The following is a 21384-nucleotide window of genomic DNA, read 5'->3' on the forward strand; positions in this document are numbered from 1 at the left end:
CGAGGGATTTGACATGTTCCCTACCCGAGGGATTTGACCTGTTCTCTACACGAGGGATTTGACCTGTTCTCTACCGGAGGGATTTGACCTGTTCTCTACCGGAGGGATTTGACCTGTTCTCTACCTGAGTTCTCTTGAGTTGTCCTAGCTGTGTCCAGGTTAAGGAAGGATGCAGTCCTGATACGCATCACACCCTCGTCTATCTGACCTTCTCCATCTTTCTGTCGTCAGAATGTGTGTGTGTGTGTGTGTGTGTGTGTGTGTGTGTGTGTGTGTGTGTGTGTGTGTGTGTGTGTGTGTATGTGTGTGTGTGTGTGTGTGTGTGTGTGTGTGTGTGTGTGTGTGTGTGTGTGTGTGTGTGTGTGTGTGTGTGTGTGTGTGTGAGAGATATCTTCTGTGGTCATCTTACCTGGCTGTCTGTAACAGTAGAGTCTCACCTGTCCTGCCCCTGTCACCCAGTCCTGTCTGTGTGAGATGTGGCTGAGGCTGTGTGATAAAGATCTGTAGTGAGACTGGAGGAAATCTAATGAGACACACAGAGAGCTGAAGTTACATTTACACCCATTTATAGGAGAAACTGTGTCTCGCTCTTTTCTGCTCATTTTAATCTGTATGTATTACTAATTAGTTTTTAAAGATGTGATTGATTTAAAAGGGCATGCATTTTATATACTATATTTTAATATCTAAAATCCTTCCAATAGTCTAACGTTCTCTCTCTTTCCACCCCTCCTTCCTTAGTGCTGACGGAATGTACGAGGTCTCCTTCTACTCCAACGCGGTGGTCTCCCATGACGGCAGTATCTTCTGGCTGCCTCCAGCCATCTACAAGTCAGCCTGTAAGATCGAGGTCAAACACTTCCCCTTCGACCAGCAGAACTGCACCATGAGGTTCCGCTCCTGGACCTACGACCGCACAGAGATCGACCTGATCCTGAGGTCCGACGTGGCCAGCATGGACGACTTCACACCCAGCGGAGAGTGGGACATCATCGCCCTGCCGGGGCGCCGCAACGAGAACCCTGCCGACCCCACCTACGTAGACATCACCTATGACTTCATCATCCGCAGGAAACCTCTGTTCTACACCATCAACCTCATCATCCCCTGTGTCCTCATCACCTCTCTGGCCATCTTAGTGTTCTATCTGCCCTCTGACTGTGGAGAGAAGATGACCCTGTGTATCTCTGTCCTGCTGGCCCTCACAGTGTTCCTCCTGCTGATCTCTAAGATCGTCCCCCCCACCTCCCTGGACGTTCCTCTGGTCGGGAAGTACCTGATGTTCACCATGGTCCTGGTGACCTTCTCTATTGTTACCAGTGTGTGTGTTCTCAACGTGCACCACCGCTCACCCACCACACACACCATGCCCCCCTGGGTCAAGCTGGTGTTCCTCAACAAATTGCCTGCGCTGCTCTTCATGCGCCAGCCCCAGAACAGCTGCGAGCGTCAGAAGCTGCGCCAGCGACGGAGGGGCCAGGAGCAGAGGGAGGGGGGCAGGGATGGGGGCTCTGCCGGGGGCTGATGGTGGGCCTGGGGCTGGGGGGCGGAGGGGGTGGCACGGATAACAACGAACCCTGTACGTGTTACGTGAACCGGGCATCGGTGAAACAGTTTGTAGGGGAGCTGGGAGGGGGCGCGGGGGGAGGAGGGTCGATGGAGGGGCTGAACGGGCTGAGGGAAGACAGGGAGGGGGGGCAGGGGAACCGGCCCAGGGGGAAACAGGTGGGAGGGGGCCCAGCCCTGACCCAGGCCGTGCTAGGACAAGCCTGCCCTGGGTTGGAGGAGGCTGTCGACGGGGTCCGCTTCATCGCCAACCACATGAAGACTGAAGACGACGACCAGAGTGTGAGTGACGTAGAAATGCACCATGTATTCACCGTTCACTACAACTATATATCACATTATATATCTGATGTCTTGACCCTGTTCTGCCATACACATCATAGAATGTTACTTACACTCGGTCTAGAAGGCCATATATCTACACTTATTCACAGCAGATAGGCATGTTTCGAGACGGTAGTGTTTTGAACATTCGTTTTAGGACTGATGCCTAGCACTCTACTCAATTACATTTACATTTAAGTCATTTAGCAGACGCTCTTATCCAGAGCGACTTACAAATTGGTGCATTCACCTTATGACATCCAGTGGAACAGTAGTGCATCTAAGTCTTTTAAGGGGGTGAGAGGGATTACTTTATCCTATCCTAGGTATTCCTTAAAGAGGTGGGGTTTCAGGTGTCTCCGGAAGGTGGTGATTGACTCCGCTGTCCTGGCGTCGTGAGGGAGTTTGTTCCACCATTGGGGGGCCAGAGCAGCGAACAGTTTTGACTGGGCTGAGCGGGAACTGTACTTCCTCAGTGGTAGGGAGGCGAGCAGGCCAGAGGTGGATGAACGCAGTGCCCTTGTTTGGGTGTAGGGCCTGATCAATGCATTGTCAATAAGCGCTGATGAAGATTTCATGCAAAGTGCATTATAGTGGCTTGGAAATACAATGACATTCAAAAGGAGGCAAATAATTATTAGAAAACCTTTCGTCATCATTTTGATGTTGCCAGATTGACTTTAAATGCAGTATAACATTAGCTAGCTAGCTAAGATTGAGGGGAGGACACCGGATTTTACCTAGCTAACGTTAGCATGGCTAGCTAATGACTTTGCTAGCTAATGACTTCATTGCCGTCTGTTTGAAGTACATTTGATGACATGATAATGATGTCAAAGTTGTGTCCTACTAAATATTTGCCCACTTTAGCAATATAATCATATTTCCAGTCCATTATAGTGTAATTTAGACTAAACAGTCAATAGCCTCAGAATGACTGGGCTTATTATGACTTTTGGGCACCACTATGGTGGAGGGCAGCTTGAGAACGTTCATAACAATGGCATGATGCGACCGAGTGACGGAGGTGCAACCTATGAATAGCTACCACCTACTGCTACATTCTAGGGAGAATAACTATGGGTGAATGTTTATGAATTCATGGGCTACACTTGTTCTGCTCTGAATATTTAACACAGTTTTAATCTTAGCCACTGTATGATATCAGCATTGTGAGTGAATAAAACAGGGCTCTCCCAGTGTAGGAGTAGAGGAGTAGAAAGAGAGGAGGATGAACGACAGGGGGGGGATTTTTCCTTCAGTGGGCAGGGATGCCTGAAGGCATGGAGAGGGAGGAAAGAACATTCTCCTGGAATGAGAGACCCTGACATAGTGAATTAACAGTCCTTGTAATTTTGTCCATCAGCGTGACTCATCATCTCCATGGTTACCGTCCGTCTCCATGCTGACCACTTTTAAGACCCACCTGATCCTTCTTTCACTTCAGGTCCTCCCTCCTGTCCTCTTCAAGTCATCATCACCGCTCCCTTTTCTCTCCTCCTCTTTCCCCTTCCCTGCAGTACTCATCCATCCCTTATTCCCCTACACCCGGTCTCTCTTTTTCTCTCCCCTCTCCTCTCTCTCCTCCTCCCTCTCCTTCCCTGCAGTACTCATCCACCCCTTATTCCCCTACACCCGGTCTCTCTTTTTCTCTCCCCTCTCCTCTCTCTCCTCCTCCCTCTCCTTCCCTGCAGTACTCATCCACCCCTTATTCCCCTACACCCGGTCTCTCTTTTCTCTCCCCTCTCCTCTCTCTCCTCCTCCCTCTCCTTCCCTGCAGTACTCACCCACCCCTTATTCCCCTACACCCGGTCTCTTTTTCTTTCCCCTCTCCTCTCTCTCCTCCTCCCTCTCCTTCCCTGCAGTACTCATCCATCCCTTATTCCCCTACACCCGGTCTCTCTTTTTCTCTCCCCTCTCCTCTCTCTCCTCCTCCCTCTCCTTCCCTGCAGTACTCATCCACCCCTTATTCCCCTACACCCGGTCTCTTTTTCTCTCCCCTCTCCTCTCTCTCCTCCTCCCTCTCCTTCCCTGCAGTACTCATCCATCCCTTATTCCCCTACACCCGGTCTCTCTTTTTCTCTCCCCTCTCCTCTCTCCTCCTCCCTCTCCTTCCCTGCAGTACTCATCCATCCCTTATTCCCCTACACCCGGTCTCTCTTTTTCTCTCCCCTCTCCTCTCTCTCCTCCTCCCTCTCCTTCCCTGCAGTACTCATCCACCCCTTATTCCCCTACACCCGGTCTCTCTTTTTCTCTCCCCTCTCCTCTCTTCTCCTCCTCCCTCTCCTTCCCTGCAGTACTCATCCACCCCTTATTCCCCTACACCCGGTCTCTCTTTTTCTCTCCCCTCTCCTCTCTTCTCCTCCTCCCTCTCCTTCCCTGCAGTACTCATCCACCCCTTATTCCCCTACACCCGGTCTCTCTTTTTCTCTCCCCTCTCCTCTCTTCTCCTCCTCCCTCTCATTCCCTGCAGTACTCATCCACCCCTTATTCCCCTACACCCGGTCTCTCTTTTTCTCTCCCCTCTCCTCTCTTCTCCTCCTCCCTCTCCTTCCCTGCAGTACTCATCCACCCCTTATTCCCCTACACCCGGTCTCTCTTTTTCTCTCCCCTCTCCTCTCTTCTCCTCCTCCCTCTCCTTCCCTGCAGTACTCATCCACCCCTTATTCCCCTACACCCGGTCTCTCTTTTTCTCTCCCCTCTCCTCTCTTCTCCTCCTCTCTCTCCTTCCCTGCAGTACTCATCCACCCCTTATTCCCCTACACCCGGTCTCTCTTTTTCTCTCCCCTCTCCTCTCTTCTCCTCCTCCCTCTCCTTCCCTGCAGTACTCATCCACCCCTTATTCCCCTACACCCGGTCTCTCTTTTTCTCTCCCCTCTCCTCTCTTCTCCTCCTCCCTCTCATTCCCTGCAGTACTCATCCACCCCTTATTCCCCTACACCCGGTCTCTCTTTTTCTCTCCCTCTCCTCTCTTCTCCTCCTCCCTCTCCTTCCCTGCAGTACTCATCCACCCCTTATTCCCCTACACCCGGTCTCTCTTTTTCTCTCCCCTCTCCTCTCTTCTCCTCCTCCCTCTCCTTCCCTGCAGTACTCATCCACCCCTTATTCCCCTACACCCGGTCTCTCTTTTTCTCTCCCCTCTCCTCTCTTCTCCTCCTCTCTCTCCTTCCCTGCAGTACTCATCCACCCCTTATTCCCCTACACCCGGTCTCTCTTTTTCTCTCCCCTCTCCTCTCTTCTCCTCCTCCCTCTCCTTCCCTGCAGTACTCATCCACCCCTTATTCCCCTACACCCGGTCTCTCTTTTTCTCTCCCCTCTCCTCTCTTCTCCTCCTCCCTCTCCTTCCCTGCAGTACTCATCCACCCCTTATTCCCCTACACCCGGTCTCTTTTTCTCTCCCCTCACCTCTCTCTCCTCCTCCCTCTCCTTCCCTGCAGTACTCATCCATCCCTTATTCCCCTACACCCGGTCTCTTTTTCTCTCCCCTCACCACTCTTCTCCTCCTCACCCTCTTTCAGTGTCAAACCTCATCAGAGCTCTGTGGTGGAATCCAGTCTCCACTCACATTAACCTTTCAACCCCGCCTCTCACCCCCCCTTTAATAGGTGAGGGGGAGGGGAGGAGCGAGAAAGTGAGAGAGACAAGTGATAGAGGAAGAGGAGAAAAGAGAGCTGTGTTTTCACCCCTCGACTTCTTCCACATGTTGTTGTGTTGCAGCCTACATTTCAAATGGATTGAATTGAGATGTTGTGTTGTCACTGGTTTACACACAATACCCCTCAAAGTGGAATTATGTTTGACTAATTAATTCAAAATGAAAAGCTGAAATGTCTTGAGTCAATAAGTATTCAACATCTTTGTTATGGCAAGCCTAAACAAGTTCAGGAGTTAACATTTGCTTAACAAGTCACATAATAAGTTGCATGGACACACTCTGTGTGCAATAATAGTGATTTTTGAATGACTACCTCATCTCTGTACCCCACACATATAATCATCTGTAAGTTCCGTCAGTCAGGTAGTGAATTTAAAACAGATTCAACCACAAACACCACAGAGATTTCCAAATACCTCACAAAGAAGGGTAGATAGGTCAAAATAGTATCCCTTTGAGCATGGTAAAGTTATTAATTACACTTTGGATGGTGTATCAATAGACGCAGTCACTACAAAGATACAGGCGTCCTTCCTAACTCAGTTGCCAGAGAGGAAGGAAACCTCTCAGGGATTTTACCATAAGGCCAATGGTGACTTTAAAACAGTTACAGAGTTTAATGGCTGTGATAGAAGAAAACTGAGGATGGATCAAAAACATTTTAGTTTCTCCACAATACTAACCTAGATAACAGTAAAAAGAAGGAAGCCTGTACATAATACACATATTCCAAAACATGCATCCTGTTTGCAATAAGGCACTAAAGTAATACTTTTTTTGTCCTGAATACAAAGCATTGTGTTTGGGGCTAATCCTACATAACACATCACTGAGTACCACTCTTCATATTTTCAAGCATGGTGGTGGCTGCATCATGTTATGGGCATGCTTGTCATCGGCAAGGACTAGGGAGTTTTTTAGGATAAAAAGAAATGGAATAAAGCGAAGCACATGCAAAATCCTAGAGGTAAACCTGGTTCAGTCTGCTTTCCAACAAACACTGGGAGACAAATTCACCTTTCAGCAGGACAATAACCTAAAACCCAAGGTCAAAAATTTTATGGCAAGACTTGAAAATGACCAACAACCAACTTGACAGAGCTTGAATAATTTTTAAAGGAATAATAGGCATATATTGTACAATCCAAGTGTGCAAAGCTCTTAGAGACTTATACAGAAAGACTCACAGCTGTAATCACTGCCAAAGGTGATTCTAACATGTACTGTATTGACTCAGGGGGATGAATAGTGTAATGAAGCAGCAGGGGGCAGGCCTCGAACCCTCGACCTTCTAGCCTGAAGTCCAGCGCGCTGTCGACTGTGTCCCCAAAAGCATGCTCAAGCAGCAGAGTCGATATCCGCGCTTATAAACCCAGGGTCGTTACACTACTTGTGTAAACAAGATACTGTATATTAGTGGGGGTTTTTTCATAGATTTTTTACAAATGTTACAATTGTTCTTCCACTTTGACATTAGAGTATTTTGTGTAGATCGTTCACAAAAAAATGACAATTAAATCCATTTGAATCCTATCTTGTACACAACAATAAGTGGAAAAAGTCAAAGGTGTGAATACTTTTAGTAAGAACTGTACTTATGTAAACCTCTGCCTACACCCTCTTCAGGTGAGCGAGGACTGGAAGTATGTTGCCATGGTGATCGACCGTCTCTTCCTGTGGATCTTTATAATTGTGTGTGTGTCCGGAACGGTCGGGATGTTCCTCCAGCCACTGTTCCAGAACTACACTGCCAAGACCATCACCAACACCAATGGCTGACCAACCAGGTTCCCAGCAGCATCGATGGACACTGCCCCGACCCAATCAGCACAGCAGGACAGGGGCAGGAGGGAGGGACCTGCCCAGCAGGGGAAGTGGGTTTTATTAAGTCTGTGGAACTAAATTGGACAGGAGCCACACCTGTTAACCTTTATAGCCTTTCTACTGAACTGTTCTGAACTGAAGAACTAAACTTAACACCAACATCGTATTAAAGATCGTTTTTTTCTTCCAGAGGAGGGATAAATGGATGGACAAATCTTCCCTTTTTCCCAGAGGAAGGTGGAGCTATGCCTCTCCTCTCTCCCTCTGAGTGACAAGCGGCAGAAGCCAATCAGGGAGAGAGGACAATCTCTAAAAAAATTTGACATCCTGTAGAACGCTACGCCAGCCAATCAATGCTCTTCATTCCAAGCTGACTGTGCAAGCTTACTAAGAGTATATTGTCGCACCTTAACTGGTACAGAACATAATGCTTCAGTAACAGAACCTTGATTGGAAACTGTGTCAACCAATCAGAAAAATGTAAAGGCAATTGTTTTTCCAAGCCACTTCTGTTAAGCCAACTGATAGTACAGTACAGTATATTTTACCATAGCATAGCAGTGTACCACAGTATAGCTTTAAATATAATGTTATTGCGATTTCTCCGTGTCTGTTCCTGAGAGAAAGGTAGGGTGCAGTGGTTTGTTGTATGATTCTCTGCGCTTTTAAACAAGAATGTGATATGACCTGTACTACACAGTCTGTGTCGTGCACACTAACACTATATGAGGAGAAGAGACAGATCGTGAAGGAGAGAGATGAAAGAGAGAGAGGGATATTGACAGAGAGTTAGATGGAATGAGATGAAGTAGTTATAGTGAATCCCAAACCGCCCCCTCGCCAATACCAACTCCCTCCGTTGTCACGTGTTGCTGACGAAGCTCCGAGGGAGACTTCCAGAGAGTGGTGATGGGATCAATAAACCCACCGGGACCAGTCTCTGAATCAGACATAAACACATGCACATGGTATATAATTACAATGGGATCAATAAACCCACCGGGACCAGTCTCTGAATCAGACATAAACACATGCACATGGTATATAATTACAATGGGATCAATAAACCCACCGGGACCAGTCTCTGAATCAGACATAAACACATGCACGTGGTATATAATTACAATGGGATCAATAAACCCACCGGGACCAGTCTCTGAATCAGACATAAACACATGCACGTGGTATATAATTACAATGGGATCAATAAACCCACCGGGACCAGTCTCTGAATCAGACATAAACACATGCACGTGGTATATAATTACAATGGGATCAATAAACCCACCGGGACCAGTCTCTGAATCAGACATAAACACATGCACGTGGTATATAATTACAATGGGATCAATAAACCCACCGGGACCAGTCTCTGAATCAGACATAAACACATGCACGTGGTATATAATTAGACACGCCTCTCTATTTTTTACAATTCAATTGTGCTAACTTCAGACATATAGCAGTGAGTGTCGGGATAGTACGTCGCTCTGAAGCCTGCATCCGTGCTGGCTAGGTCGAAGTGGCTATAGGAGGATCTAATTAGCCCCTACACCCCCATAATATTCACTCCCTCAGCTTTAGTACACTTGTGCAAATAGCCGAGGCTCGTGTGAACGCGCAAGTGGAGTGCCGAGGGGCCAGGCGAAGGGGGTGATTTGGGATTCAACCCTAGAGAAAGATAAAGGTGTAGGATGTCTGCATATACAGCTCTATTTGGATAATAGCAGCTTGTGCCATCGGGTACAGTTGCAAGGGGATGAGTCTAGATTCAGTAAGTTCCTGGGAAACTGAGATTGGGTTGAGCTAAGATGAAGTAAATTCCCTCCTTTTACAGTTGAGCCATGATTGCACAAAATTGGGTGGTCGAATATAGAACTGACAGATGATATGTATTGTTGGAATAAGGATGTTTTCTCATGAAACATAAGCTATTGTGTGTTATGAATGTTTGCACAAATGTTAATTTCTGTCATCACTGTGATTCTCATTACCAGAGTAAGACAGTGTCTCACTCTGTCCTCTCTTCCTTTACTCCCTCTCTCCTCCCCCCTTCCCCCTCCTGTCCTCCCCTCCTTCTCCCTCTCTCTTCTCCTCCTTCCTCCTCATGTCCTCTCCTCCTTCCCCCTCCTGGCCTCTCCTCCTTCCCCCTCTCTCCTCTCCTCCTTCCTCCTCCTGTCCTCTCCTCCTTCCCCTCCTGGCCTCTCCTCCTTCCCCCTCTCTCCTCTCCTCCTTCCTCCTCCTGTCCTCTCCTCCTTCCCCCTCCTGGCCTCTCCTGCTTCCCCCTCTCTCCTCTCCTCCTTCCTCCTCCTGTCCTCTCCTCCTTCCCCCTCCTGGCCTCTCCTCCTTCCCCCTCTCTCCTATCCTCCTTCCTCCTCCTGTCCTCTCCTCCTTCCCCCTCCTGGCCTCTCCTCCTTCCCCCTCTTTCCTCTCCTCCTTCCTCCTCCTGTCCTCTCCTCCTTCCCCCTCCTGGCCTCTCCTCCTTCCCCCTCTCTCCTCTCCTCCTTCCTCCTCCTGTCCTCTCCTCCTTCCCCCCTCCTCCTTCCCCCTCTCTCCTCTCCTCCTTCCTCCTCCTGTCCTCTCCTCCTTCCTTCCCCTCCTGGCCTCTCTCCTCCTTCCCCCTCTCTCCTCTCCTCCTTCCTCCTCCTGTCCTCTCCTCCTTCCCCCTCCTGGCCTCTCCTCCTTCCCCCTCTCTCCTCTCCTCCTTCCCCCTCCTGTCATCTCCTCCTTCCCCCTCTCTCCTCCTTCCCCCTCTCTCCTCTCCTCCTTCCTCCTCATGTCCTCCCCTCCTTCCCCCTCCTGCCCTCTCGTCCTTCCCCCTCCTTCCCCTTCGCTCCTCTCCTCCTTCCGCCTCCTGTCCTCTCCGCCTGTGTTTCTCTCCTTCCCCTTCGCTCCTCTCCTCCTTCTCCTTCTCTCCTCTCTTCCTTCCCCCACCTGTCCTCCCTCCTTCCCCTCTTACATTTACATTTAAGTAATTTAGCAGACGCTCTTATCCAGAGCGACTTACAAATTGGTGCTTTCACCTTATGACATCCAGTGGAACAGCCACTTTACAATAGTGCATCTAGGTCTTTTAAGGGGGGGGTGAGAAGGATTACTTTATCCTATCCTAGGTATTCCTTAAAGAGGTGGGGTTTCAGGTGTCTCCGGAAGGTGGTGATTGACTCCGCTGTCCTGGCGTCGTGAGGGAGTTTGTTCCACCATTGGGGGGCCAGAGCAGCGAACAGTTTTGACTGGGCTGAGCGGGAACTGTACTTCCTCAGTGGTAGGGAGGCGAGCAGGCCAGAGGTGGATGAACGCAGTGCCCTTGTTTGGGTGTAGGGCCTGATCAGAGCCTGGAGGTACTGAGGTGCCGTTCCCCTCACAGCTCCGTAGGCAAGCACCATGGTCTTGTGGCGGATGCGAGCTTCAACTGGAAGCCAGTGGAGAGAGCGGAGGAGCGGGGTGACGTGAGAGAACTTGGGAAGGTTGAACACCAGACGGGCTGCGGCGTTCTGGATGAGTTGTAGGGGTTTAATGGCACAGGCAGGGAGCCCAGCCAACAGCGAGTTGCAGTAATCCAGACGGGAGATGACAAGTGCCTGGATTAGGACCTGCGCCGCTTCCTGTGTGAGGCAGGGTCGTACTCTGCGGATGTTGTAGAGCATGAACCTACAGGAACGGGCCACCGCCTCCTCCTTCCCCCTCCTGTCCTTCCCTCCTTCCCCCTCTCTCCTCTCCTCCTTCCTCCTCATGTCCTCCCCTCCTTCCCCCTCCTGCCCTCCTCCTTCCCCCTCTCTCCTCTCCTCCTTCCCCCACCTGTCCTCCCTCCTTCTCCCTCCTGTCCTCCCTCTCTCAGATTGTGTTGTGCTCTGTAGCTGACTCTCTCCTCTCCTACTTCCGCCTCCTGTCCTCCCTCTCTCAGATTGTGTTGTGCTCTGTAGCTGACTCTCTCCTCTCCTCCTTCCGCCTCCTGTCCTCCCTCTCTCAGATTGTGTTGTGCTCTGTAGCTGACTCTCTCCTCCTTTTGCCTCCTGTCCTCCCTCTCTCAGATTGTGTTGTGCTCTGTAGCTGACTCTCTCCTCTCCTCCTTCCGCCTCCTGTCCTCCCTCTCTCAGATTGTGTTGTGCTCTGTAGCTGACTCTCTCCTCTCCTCCTTTTGCCTCCTGTCCTTCCCTCCTTCCCCCTCTCTCCTCTCCTCCTTCCTCCTCATGTCCTCCCCTCCTTCCCCCTCCTGCCCTCTCCTCCTTCCACCTCTCTCCTCTCCTCCTTCCCCCACCTGTCCTCCCTCCTTCTCCCTCCTGTCCTCCCTCTCTCAGATTGTGTTGTGCTCTGTAGCTGACTCTCTCCTCTCCTACTTCAGCCTCCTGTCCTCCCTCTCTCAGATTGTGTTGTGCTCTGTAGCTGACTCTCTCCTCTCCTCCCTCCTCCTGTCCTCCCTCTCTCAGATTGTGTTGTGCTCTGTAGCTGACTCTCTCCTCTCCTCCTTTTGCCTCCTGTCCTCCCTCTCTCAGATTGTGTTGTGCTCTGTAGCTGACTCTCTCCTCTCCTCCTTTCGCCTCCTGTCCTCCCTCTCTCAGATTGTGTTGTGCTCTGTAGCTGACTCTCTCCTCTCCTCCTTTTGCCTCCTGTCCTCCCTCTCTCAGATTGTGTTATGCTCTGTAGCTGACTCTCTCCTCTCCTCCTTCCGCCTCCTGTCCTCTCCTCCTTCCCCCACCTGTCCTCCCTCCTTCTCCCTCCTGTCCTCCCTCTCTCAGATTGTGTTGTGCTCTGTAGCTGACTCTCTCCTCTCCTACTTCTCCCTCTCTCCTCTCCTCCTTCCCCCTCTCTCCTCTCCTCATTCTGCCTCCTGTCCTCCCTCTCTCAGATTGTGTTGTGCTCTGTAGCTGACTCTCTCCAGTGTGTAATGCTGTATTATTATTATTGTCAGAACACACGCCACCTATAGTTGTTACAGTAATGGACCAGGTTAATTTACTTAATGTCCGATGTGTGTGTGTACTCATTTCCCACTGCATTATCATATCTGTCCGACGCAATGTGCAAGAGAGTTACTTCCCTCGCTGTCTCACCTCTTCCCTCGTTCTCTCTCTCCCTGGACATCTGTAGTATAGACATTGATTGAAATTAGGGTAATAACCAGCCCACCTACACACTGAAGCACCACCTTCCTTCCCTCACTCCTGCTCTCTCAGCCCCCTCCTTTCTTTCTACACTTTTTCTATCTCCTCCCCTCTTCTCTGTCCATCTCTGAACGACAGATTCCTCATGTTATGTTCACTCTGTCAATCTCTCTCCATCCCTCTGTTCCTCTGTTCCTCAACAGGTCCTGGTGGGGTGGGATTTGGACACACACACGCACGCACACACGCACGCACGCATGCACGCACGCACGCACGCACGCACGCACGCACGCACGCACACACACACACACACACACACACACACACACCCAGCCAGCCAGCCAGCCAGCCAGCCAGCCAGCCAGCCAGCCAGCCAGCCAGCAAAATATACCTCCAGCTGAGTGTTAACTGCCATCCTGAGTGATCCCCTTCCATGACCTTGCGTCACTCTGTGGGACACAGGCTTTTCACAGTGGGGTAGTCCAGGGTATTCCCAGGTGAACCCCAGGACATTCCCAGGAGATCCCCAGGAGAACCCCAGGACATCCCCAGGAGAGGCCCAGGAGAACCCCAGGACATCCCCAGGAGAGGCCCAGGAGAACCCCAGAACAACACCAGGACATCCCCAGGAGAACCCTAGGACATCCCCAGGAGAGGCCCAGGACATCCCTAGGAGAGGGCCAGGATAACCCCAGGACATCCCCAGAAGAACCCCAGGACATCCCCAGGAAAGGCCCAGGACATCCCCAGGAGAGGGCCAGAATAACCCCAGGACATCCCCAGAAAAACCCCAGGACATCCCCAGGAGAGGCCCATGACATCCCCAGGAGATGGGGGCCAGGATAACCCCAGGACATCCCCAGAAAAACCCCAGGACATCCCCAGGACATCCCCAGGAGAGGCCCATGACATCCCCACGAGAGGGCCAGGATAACCCCAGGACATCCCCAGAAGAACCCCAGGACATCCCCAGGAAAGGCCCAGGACATCCCCAGGAGAGGCCCATGACATCCCCACGAGAGGGCCAGGATAACCCCAGGACATCCCCAGACGAACCCCAGGAAAGGCCCAGGACATCCCCAGGAGAGTCCCAGGACATCCCCAGGAGAGGGCCAGGATAACCCCAGGACATCCCCAGGAAAGGCCCAGGAGTGTGTAAAGCCTATCAGAGAGCTGTGAAATCCTGTGGAGTGGAGTGGAGTCCTCTCTTTCCCTTCAGGACCTGGCTTTAGAGATGTGACGCAAACAGAGTGCTGTCCATCCCCTCCCTCCTTCATTCCCTTGTTCTCTCTCTCCTCTGTCCTTTCTTCTTGTTCTCTCTCTCCTCTGTCCCTCTCACTTTGTCTCTGTGTGTTTCTCCATTCCCCACTCAGAGGAGAGCGTTGTCCTCCAATAACCGCTCACAGCTTTGTTCCTGTGCAATAAAGGTTGTAGGTTCAGTTCAACATTCAGTTTCTGTTATATGTTCTTCTGACGCACACACACACACACACACACACACACACACACACACCAACACACACACACACTTGAAACGGTATTGGAATTACCCTGAGTTCACATAAAACACACAAAATAAAATATAATTTCCTGTCTTTCTAAGATTAATGCTGCTGATGGCCAGTAACCTGATTCAAAGAGCCGTAGTTTTACAGTAAAACAAACATTATGGCCAGTAACCTGTTTCAAAGAGCCGTAGCTTTACAGTAAAACAAACATTATGACCAGTAACCTGATTCAAAGAGCCATAGCTTTACAGTAAAACAAACATTATGGCCAGTAATCTGATTCAAAGACCCGTAGCTTTACAGTAAAACAAACATTATGGCCAGTAACCTGTTTCAAAGAGCCGTAGCTTTACAGTAAAACAAACATTATGGCCAGTAACCTGATTCAAAGAGCCATAGCTTTACAGTAAAACAAACATTATGGCCAGTAACCTGATTCAAAGTGCTGTAGCTTTACAGTAAAACAAGCATTATGGCCAGCAACCTGATTCAAAGTGCTGTAGCTTTATAGTAAAATAAACATTTTGGCCAGTAACCTGATTCAAAGACCCGTAGCTTTACAGTAAAACAAACATTATGGCCAGTAACCTGATTCAAAGAGCCATAGCTTTACAGTAAAACAAACATTATGGCCAGTAACCTGATTCAAAGAGCCATAGCTTTACAGTAAAACAAACATTATGGCCAGTAACCTGATTCAAAGTGCTGTAGCTTTACAGTAAAACAAACATTATGGCCAGTAACCTGATTCAAAGTGCTGTAGCTTTACAGTAAAACAAACATTATGGCCAGTAACCTGATTCAAAGTGCTGTAGCTTTACAGTAAAACAAACATTATGGCCAGAAACCTGATTCAAAGTGCTGTAGCGTTACAGTAAAATAAACTATTACTGTACTAACAGGCCTGTTTCAAGGTCATTTCAAGTTCTTCCTACTGCCAACCAACTGTTGTATGTGCACATTTACAGGATTGTGTGTTTGCATGTGTGTTGTAGTACCATTTGTAATGTTTGATTAATGCATTCCTATCACATTACAATTCTGTACCACATCAGTGTTCATCGACAATGGAAATATTTCATATTTGGTATAGACTACCAACATCCTGAATATCTGTTTCCTGAGGGATTCTGTCTGTTCTGCTAATTCTAAAGGTTTAATATTCAGTAATGTTGGCTTTGGATTCAACTTTAGGAAGAACATCTTAAAAATGAGAGGACAGTCTAAGATGGGTCAGCGTGGAACACAGTTCTGAGATCTGTTGTTGGACAGATTATAGAGCTCATTGTAGAGCTCACAGATCTTCATAAGGTATGGATGAAACTGATCTGTAACTGTCAGGCCATCCAGGTACTATTGGTATCAGTGGTAATGTAAAATATCAGGCTATTCAGGTAATATCCTTCAGAATGACCTCGACGGGACCGCAGTGGAGAAGGTGGAAAGCTTCAAGTTCCTCTGCATACACATCACTGACAAACTGAAATGGTCCACCCACACAGACAGTGGTGTGAAGAAGGCGCAACAGCGCATCTTCAACCTCAGGAGGCTGAAGAAATTTGGCTTGGCACCAAAAACCCTCACAAACTTTTACAGATGCACAATTGAGAGCATCCTGTCGGCTGTATCACTGCCTGGTACGACAACTGCACCGCCCGTGACCGCAGGGCTCTCCAGAGGGTGGTGCGGTCTGCCCGATGCAAACTATCTGCCCTCCAAGACACCTAGAGCACCCAATGTCACAGGAAGGCCAAAAAGGTCATCAAGGCTGGAACCGAGAGACTGAAAAACAGCTTCTGTCTCAAGGCCATCAGATTGTTAAATAGCCATCACTAACACATTAGAGGCTGCTGCCCATATACATAGACCTGGAATCACTGGCCACTTTAATAAATGGACCGCTATTCACTTTAATCATTTTTACACATTTTTCATTACTCATCTCGTATGTATATACTGTATTCTATTCTACTGTATCTTACTCTATGCCGCTCTGACATTGCTCATCATATATTTATATATTCTTAATTCCATTCCTTTACTTAGATGTGTGTGTATATGTTGTGAAATACTTGTTAGATATTACTGAACTGTTAGAGCTACAAACACAAGCATTTCGCTGCACCCGCAATAACATCTGCTAAACACGTGTATGTGACCAATAAAATTGGATTTGATTAAGTTAATGGAAGTGCAGCACAGACACAAAAGTCCATCCCTGGAGAGTCTCTCACTCTGCTCCCATCTGGTGGCCAGACTGTGTTACTACTCCTCTCCATCAGAGAGACTGGGTGAAATGAGGAATATCCCAAACATACACACAAAGTATCCAGAAACCACAACAAAATTGGATTTGATTAAGTTAATGGAAGTGCAGCACAGACACAAATGTCCATCCCTGAAGAGTCTCTCACTCTGCTCCCATCTGGTGGCCAGACTGTGTTACTACTCCTCTCCATCAGAGAGACTGGGTAAAATGAGGAATATCCCAAACATACACACAAAGTATCCAGAAACCACAACAATACTCCACAACAAGCTTTGGTTAAATGTCATGTTTATTCTATCGAGGAGGGAGTTTACAAAACAAATGAAAATATAGAGAAATTGTATTCACATATTCAACAATGACTGTTATTAATGATGATTTAAACTCCACATTTTTACTATGGAATAAACTTCTGTGTGTTGGGTTTGGATCGAGATGGCACACACACTAAACACAAAAACACACTGCCCAGTGTGCCACGATGCATCTATGAACATCTCAGATTGTGTGTGTGCATGTGTGTGGTATGTATGGTGTGTGTAGGTCTCTGTTATTAAACAGTATACATTAAGCCTAGCCAGGATTTGAGTGGAGATGTCTCATAAATTGTCCTCCTTTCCTCAGTGAGTGAGTGAGTGTGAGAGAGAGAGCATAGATATGTGTGAGTGTACGTGTGTGTGTGTTGTGTTCACTTCTTCTCCCCCTTGTCGTTGTACTCCAGGAAGAAGTCGTTGCAGGCGACGGTGAGCGCCCCCACCAGGATAACAAACTCAGTGAAGTCCACCTCTCCATCATTGTTGGCATCCAGGTCCCCCATCACCTTGTCCACTGCTTCCTTGTCCTGGGCATTCTGGGTAAGGGAGAGAGGAAGACTTTTATGCTGTGTGTCTGTGCGTGTGTGTCTGTGTGTGTGTGAAGCTCCTTACCCCCAGGTAGTTGCCCAGCTCTGCAGAGAGCATCACTTTGAGCTCTGCTCTGCTCAGGGTGTATTTGTCGCCCTCGTCTCCAGAATACTTATGGAAGGTCTGGATCATCAGCTGCATGGCAGTCTCCAAGGTGGACACATTCTCTGTTTTGGTAGGGTTAGACATACTACAGAGGTAGAAAGACAATAGACATGGTTAGGATAATGAGTAGGTGTTTCACATTGTAGTAGGACATCAAGTGATGTAGCCTGTGCAGAGTGTTTGTATTTTCTCATGGAAGCTGAGCCAGGATCAGACGGATCAGTCAAACACACTGTAGAGAGCAGTGGAGGCTGGTGAGAGGAGAACATCTCATAATAATGGCTGGAATGGAGTGATATCAAACACATGAAACACTCCCCCAAAAATGTGTTTGATATCATTCCATTCCATTATTATGATCCATCCTCCCCTCAGCAGCCTCCACTGGTACAGTATCAACTGAGTTAGCAATCACCATGTCTGCTGAGCACGGCAGGACAGATAGGACGAGAGAGAGAGGGATGGATGAATAGACAGAGAGAGCTGCTTGTTCCTCAACCCTGTCTAGTTCCTGAATTAGTCACAAGTATAAAGTCATCCTACCCAACACCTGAAGAACTACAAACCCCAAGAGTCCTACTACCTTACTAAAGCCCCAGACAGTTAGCCATGGAGTATGATGATGATTGATGATTAGTTTCCCCACTTAAGGATAAGTTGATCCTGGATCTGTGGGGAGCCACATTGAGACACTGTAATGGAAAGGAGATAGGTAATAGTGAGCAGGATATGTGAACTCCAGCCTTCTGATAAGAGTGAAACTCACACCAGGTAGAAACACACCTCGCTCTAACTCTAACCCTTTCTCTAACCATATAGCCCTGTCCTATCCAAACCAGTACAGGAGGAACTGGGACCATAGGAACCTGAGCTAGTCTCTACCTGAGCTGGACTGGATGGTTGGTAACAGAGGAGACAGGTGTATGTATCCCACCATCCTGCCTCCATCCCACCCCGCCATCTCTTTATCCCACCCCTACATCTCTTTATCCTACCCCTCCATCTCTTTATCCCACCCCTCCATCTCTTTATCCCACCCCTCCATCTCTTTATCCCACCCCTTCATCTCTTTATCCCACCCCTACATCTCTTTATCCCACCCCTTCATCTCTTTATCCCACCCCTACATCTCTTTATCCCACCCCTCCATCTCTTTATCCCACCCCTCCATCTCTTTATCCCACCCCTCCATCTCTTTATCCCACCCCTCCATCTCTTTATCCCACCCCTACATCTCTTCATCCCACCCCTACATCTCTTCATCCCACCCCTCCATCTCTTTATCCTACCCCTCCATCTCTTCATCCCACCCCTACATCTCTTCATCCCACCCCTCCATCTCTTTATCCCACCCCTCCATCTCTTTATCCTACGCCTCCATCTCTTTATCCCACCCCTCCATCTCTTCATCCCACCCCTACATCTCTTCATCCCACCCCTCCATCTCTTTATCCCACCCCTCCATCTCTTTATCTTACCCCTCCATCTCTTCATCCCACCCCCTACATCTCTTCATCCCACCCCTCCATCTCTTTATCCCACCCCTCCATCTCTTTATCCTACGCCTCCATCTCTTTATCCCACCCCTCCATCTCTTCATCCCACCCCTACATCTCTTCATCCCACCCCTCCATCTCTTTATCCCACCCCTACATCTCTTCATCCCACCCCTACATCTCTTCATCCCACCCCTCCATCTCTTTATCCCACCCCTCCATCTCTTTATCCCACCCCTCCATCTCTTTATCCCCCTACATCTCTTTATCCCACCCCTCCATCTCTTTGTCCCACCCCTCCATCTCTTTATCCCACCCCTCCATCTCTTTATCCCACCCTCCATCTCTTTATCCCCCTCCATCTCTTTATCCCACCCCATCTCTTTATCCCACCCCTACATCTCTTTATCCCACCCCTACATCTCTTTATCCCACCCCTACATCTCTCCATATCTCTATCCCACCCCTCCATCTCGTTATCCCACCCCTACATCTCTTTATCCCACCCCTACATCTCTCCATATCTCTATCCCACCCCTCCATCTCTTTATCCCACCCCTCCATCTCTTTATCCCCCTCCATCTCTTTATCCCACCCCTCCATCTCTTTATCCCACCCCTCCATCTCTTTATCCCACCCCTACATCTCTTTATCCCACCCCTACATCTCTCCATATCTCTATCCCACCCCTCCATCTCGTTATCCCACCCCTACATCTCTTTATCCCACCCCTCCATGTCTCTATCCCACCCCTCCATCTCTTTATCCCACCCCTACATCTCTCCATATCTCTATCCCACCCCTACATCTCTCCATATCTCTATCCCACCCCTCCATCTCATTGTCCCACCCCTCAGCTCTACATCTCTTTATCCCCCCCTCCATCTCTTTATTCCACCTCTCTACCTCTCCATCCCACCCCTCCACCTTCCCTTAGCACCCCATCCCTTCCCCACCTCTCCATATTACCTCCACCTCTCCCACCCCTCTTCCCTGACCACTCTACTTCTTTCCCTACAATTACATTTACACTGTATCAAATTCACTTTATCCCAACAGAAATCTGAGCTCATTCTTGTTTAGGAAAAATCTAGATTTACCTCCTTTGAGCAAGATATTTACATAAACAGAAAATAAAGAAGAAAAAGAAGAGAGAGGTCAGTCAGGACAGAGGAAACACAACAGGTCAGAAACTCTATAGAGGCTAACATCACACCGGAATAGACCAGGGAATAGACATGAAATCACCAAACACACAGAGTAGTGAAGTCTACAGTACAGGCTGTGTGCTTTCCCCTCTCTGTCAAAGTTATAATGACGTTGTTTAGGGTTACAGCAACGCAAACTTTGTATCATTGTCTCTAGATCACAAACAGCTGAAATATATTTCATCTGCTACACGTTTGACCGTGCTAGACAGAACTACCTCCTGAAGAGCAGAAGGGCTGAATTGTTTTGCCTGTTGCTGAAAAACTGCATTAATTCCTGAGTCAACCTTTCTTCCTTACCTGAGCAAATGAGGAGTGCTGGCCTGCTGTTGGACACGTAGAGGGAGAGTAACGAAGAACGGTGAGGAGGGGGAGATGGACAGCCTCTTAAATACTTTTCTCCCTCCTCCCACTCTGCCTCTCTCCCTCCACCCACTCCGCCTCTCTCCCTCCTCCCACTCCGCCTCTCTCCCTCCTCCCACTCCGCCTCTCTCCCTCCTCCCACTCTGCCTCTCTCCCTCCTCCCACTCCGCCTTTCTCCCTCCTCCCACTCCGCCTCTCTCCCTCCTCCCACTCCGCCTCTCTCCCTCCTCCCACTCTGCCTCTCTCCCTCCTCCCACTCCGCCTTTCTCCCTCCTCCCACCCGCCTCTCTCCCTCCTCCCACTCCGCCTCTCTCCCTCCTCCCACTCCACCTCTCTCCCTCCTTCCACTCCGCCTCCTCTCTCCCTCCTCCCACTCCACCTCTCTCCCCTCCTCCACCTCTCTCCCCCTCCTCCACCCCTCTCTTCTTCCACCTGTTGCTCCTCTTTCTCCCCCCCCCGTCTCCTCTCCTCCTTCTCTGTTTACACGACGGACACCTGCCTTCCTGTGATGGACAGATAAGATCCATCCTTCATAAAAGCTGTCAGACATGACACCACATCACTACCTCAGGATGATCACATTTACATTATTAGTATCAAATATTACCTTCAAGACGTTTTTGAGAAAGCCAGGGAGATGAGAGGGAAAGTAGAAGAGAGGAGCAGAGGGAAAGCAGAAGAGGAAAAGAGGAGGAGAGGCGGGCGACGTGGTGTAGCCTATTTATCCACTTTGGCCACAATGGAGCCAAGGTGCAGAGAGCCACAATGGAGCCAAGGTGCAGAGAGAGCCACAATGGAGCCAAGGTGCAGAGAGCCACAATGGAGCCAAGGTGCAGAGGGAGCCACAATGGAGCCAAGGTACAGAGAGAGCCACAATGGAGCCAATGTGCAGAGAGCCACAATGGAGCCAAGGTGCAGAGAGCCACAATGAAGCCAAGGTGCAGAGAGCCACAATGGAGCCAAGGTGCAGAGAGCCACAATGAAGCCAAGGTGCAGAGAGAGCCACAATGGAGCCAAGGTGCAGAGAGAGCCACAATGGAGCCAAGGTGCAGAGAGAGCCAC

At 49.2% G+C, this 21384-nt stretch overlaps 2 protein-coding genes across 3 annotated transcripts in view; one reads left to right on the forward strand and one right to left on the reverse strand.

Moving 5' to 3' along the window:
* chrnb2 (cholinergic receptor, nicotinic, beta 2) overlaps positions 1-9558 on the forward strand; it is a 59226-nt gene extending 49668 nt beyond the window's left edge. Inside the window, 3 exon segments of the mRNA XM_065027766.1 lie at positions 742-1520; positions 1523-1848; positions 7172-9558. Of these exon segments, the coding sequence (XP_064883838.1) occupies positions 742-1520; positions 1523-1848; positions 7172-7324 (1258 nt within the window). The 3' untranslated portion in view covers positions 7325-9558.
* A 6961-nt stretch (positions 9559-16519) lies between these two features.
* On the reverse strand, positions 16520-20342 carry s100t (S100 calcium binding protein T). 2 transcript variants are annotated; one of them, XM_065027767.1, is made up of 3 exons: positions 20260-20342; positions 17175-17340; positions 16520-17098 (listed from the first exon to the last, which is right to left on the reverse strand). In XM_065027767.1, the coding sequence occupies exons 2-3, from the start codon at positions 17337-17339 to the stop codon at positions 16937-16939; spliced, it is 327 nt and encodes a 108-aa protein (XP_064883839.1). In that variant the 5' UTR covers position 17340; positions 20260-20342; the 3' UTR covers positions 16520-16936. The 2 variants fall into 2 exon arrangements, with proteins under 2 accessions (XP_064883839.1, XP_064883840.1); XM_065027768.1 differs by lacking the exon at positions 20260-20342 and adding an exon at positions 17839-17947.
* Between the last annotated feature and the right edge of the window lie 1042 nt (positions 20343-21384).

The sequence above is a fragment of the Oncorhynchus nerka genome, linkage group LG14 (genome assembly GCF_034236695.1).
Source record: "Oncorhynchus nerka isolate Pitt River linkage group LG14, Oner_Uvic_2.0, whole genome shotgun sequence".
NCBI classification, from domain to species: Eukaryota; Metazoa; Chordata; class Actinopteri; order Salmoniformes; family Salmonidae; genus Oncorhynchus; species Oncorhynchus nerka.

What these genes read in the sequence shown, in the direction of transcription:
- s100t (XM_065027767.1), bottom strand. Translation starts at nt 17,339, where the DNA reads ATGTCTAACCCTACCAAAACAGAGAATGTGTCCACCTTGGAGACTGCC. An exon ending in AGCTGGGCAACTACCTGGGG is followed by an intron (nt 17,099 to 17,174) that starts GTAAGGAGCTTC and finishes TCCCTTACCCAG; the next exon opens with AATGCCCAGGACAAGGAAGC.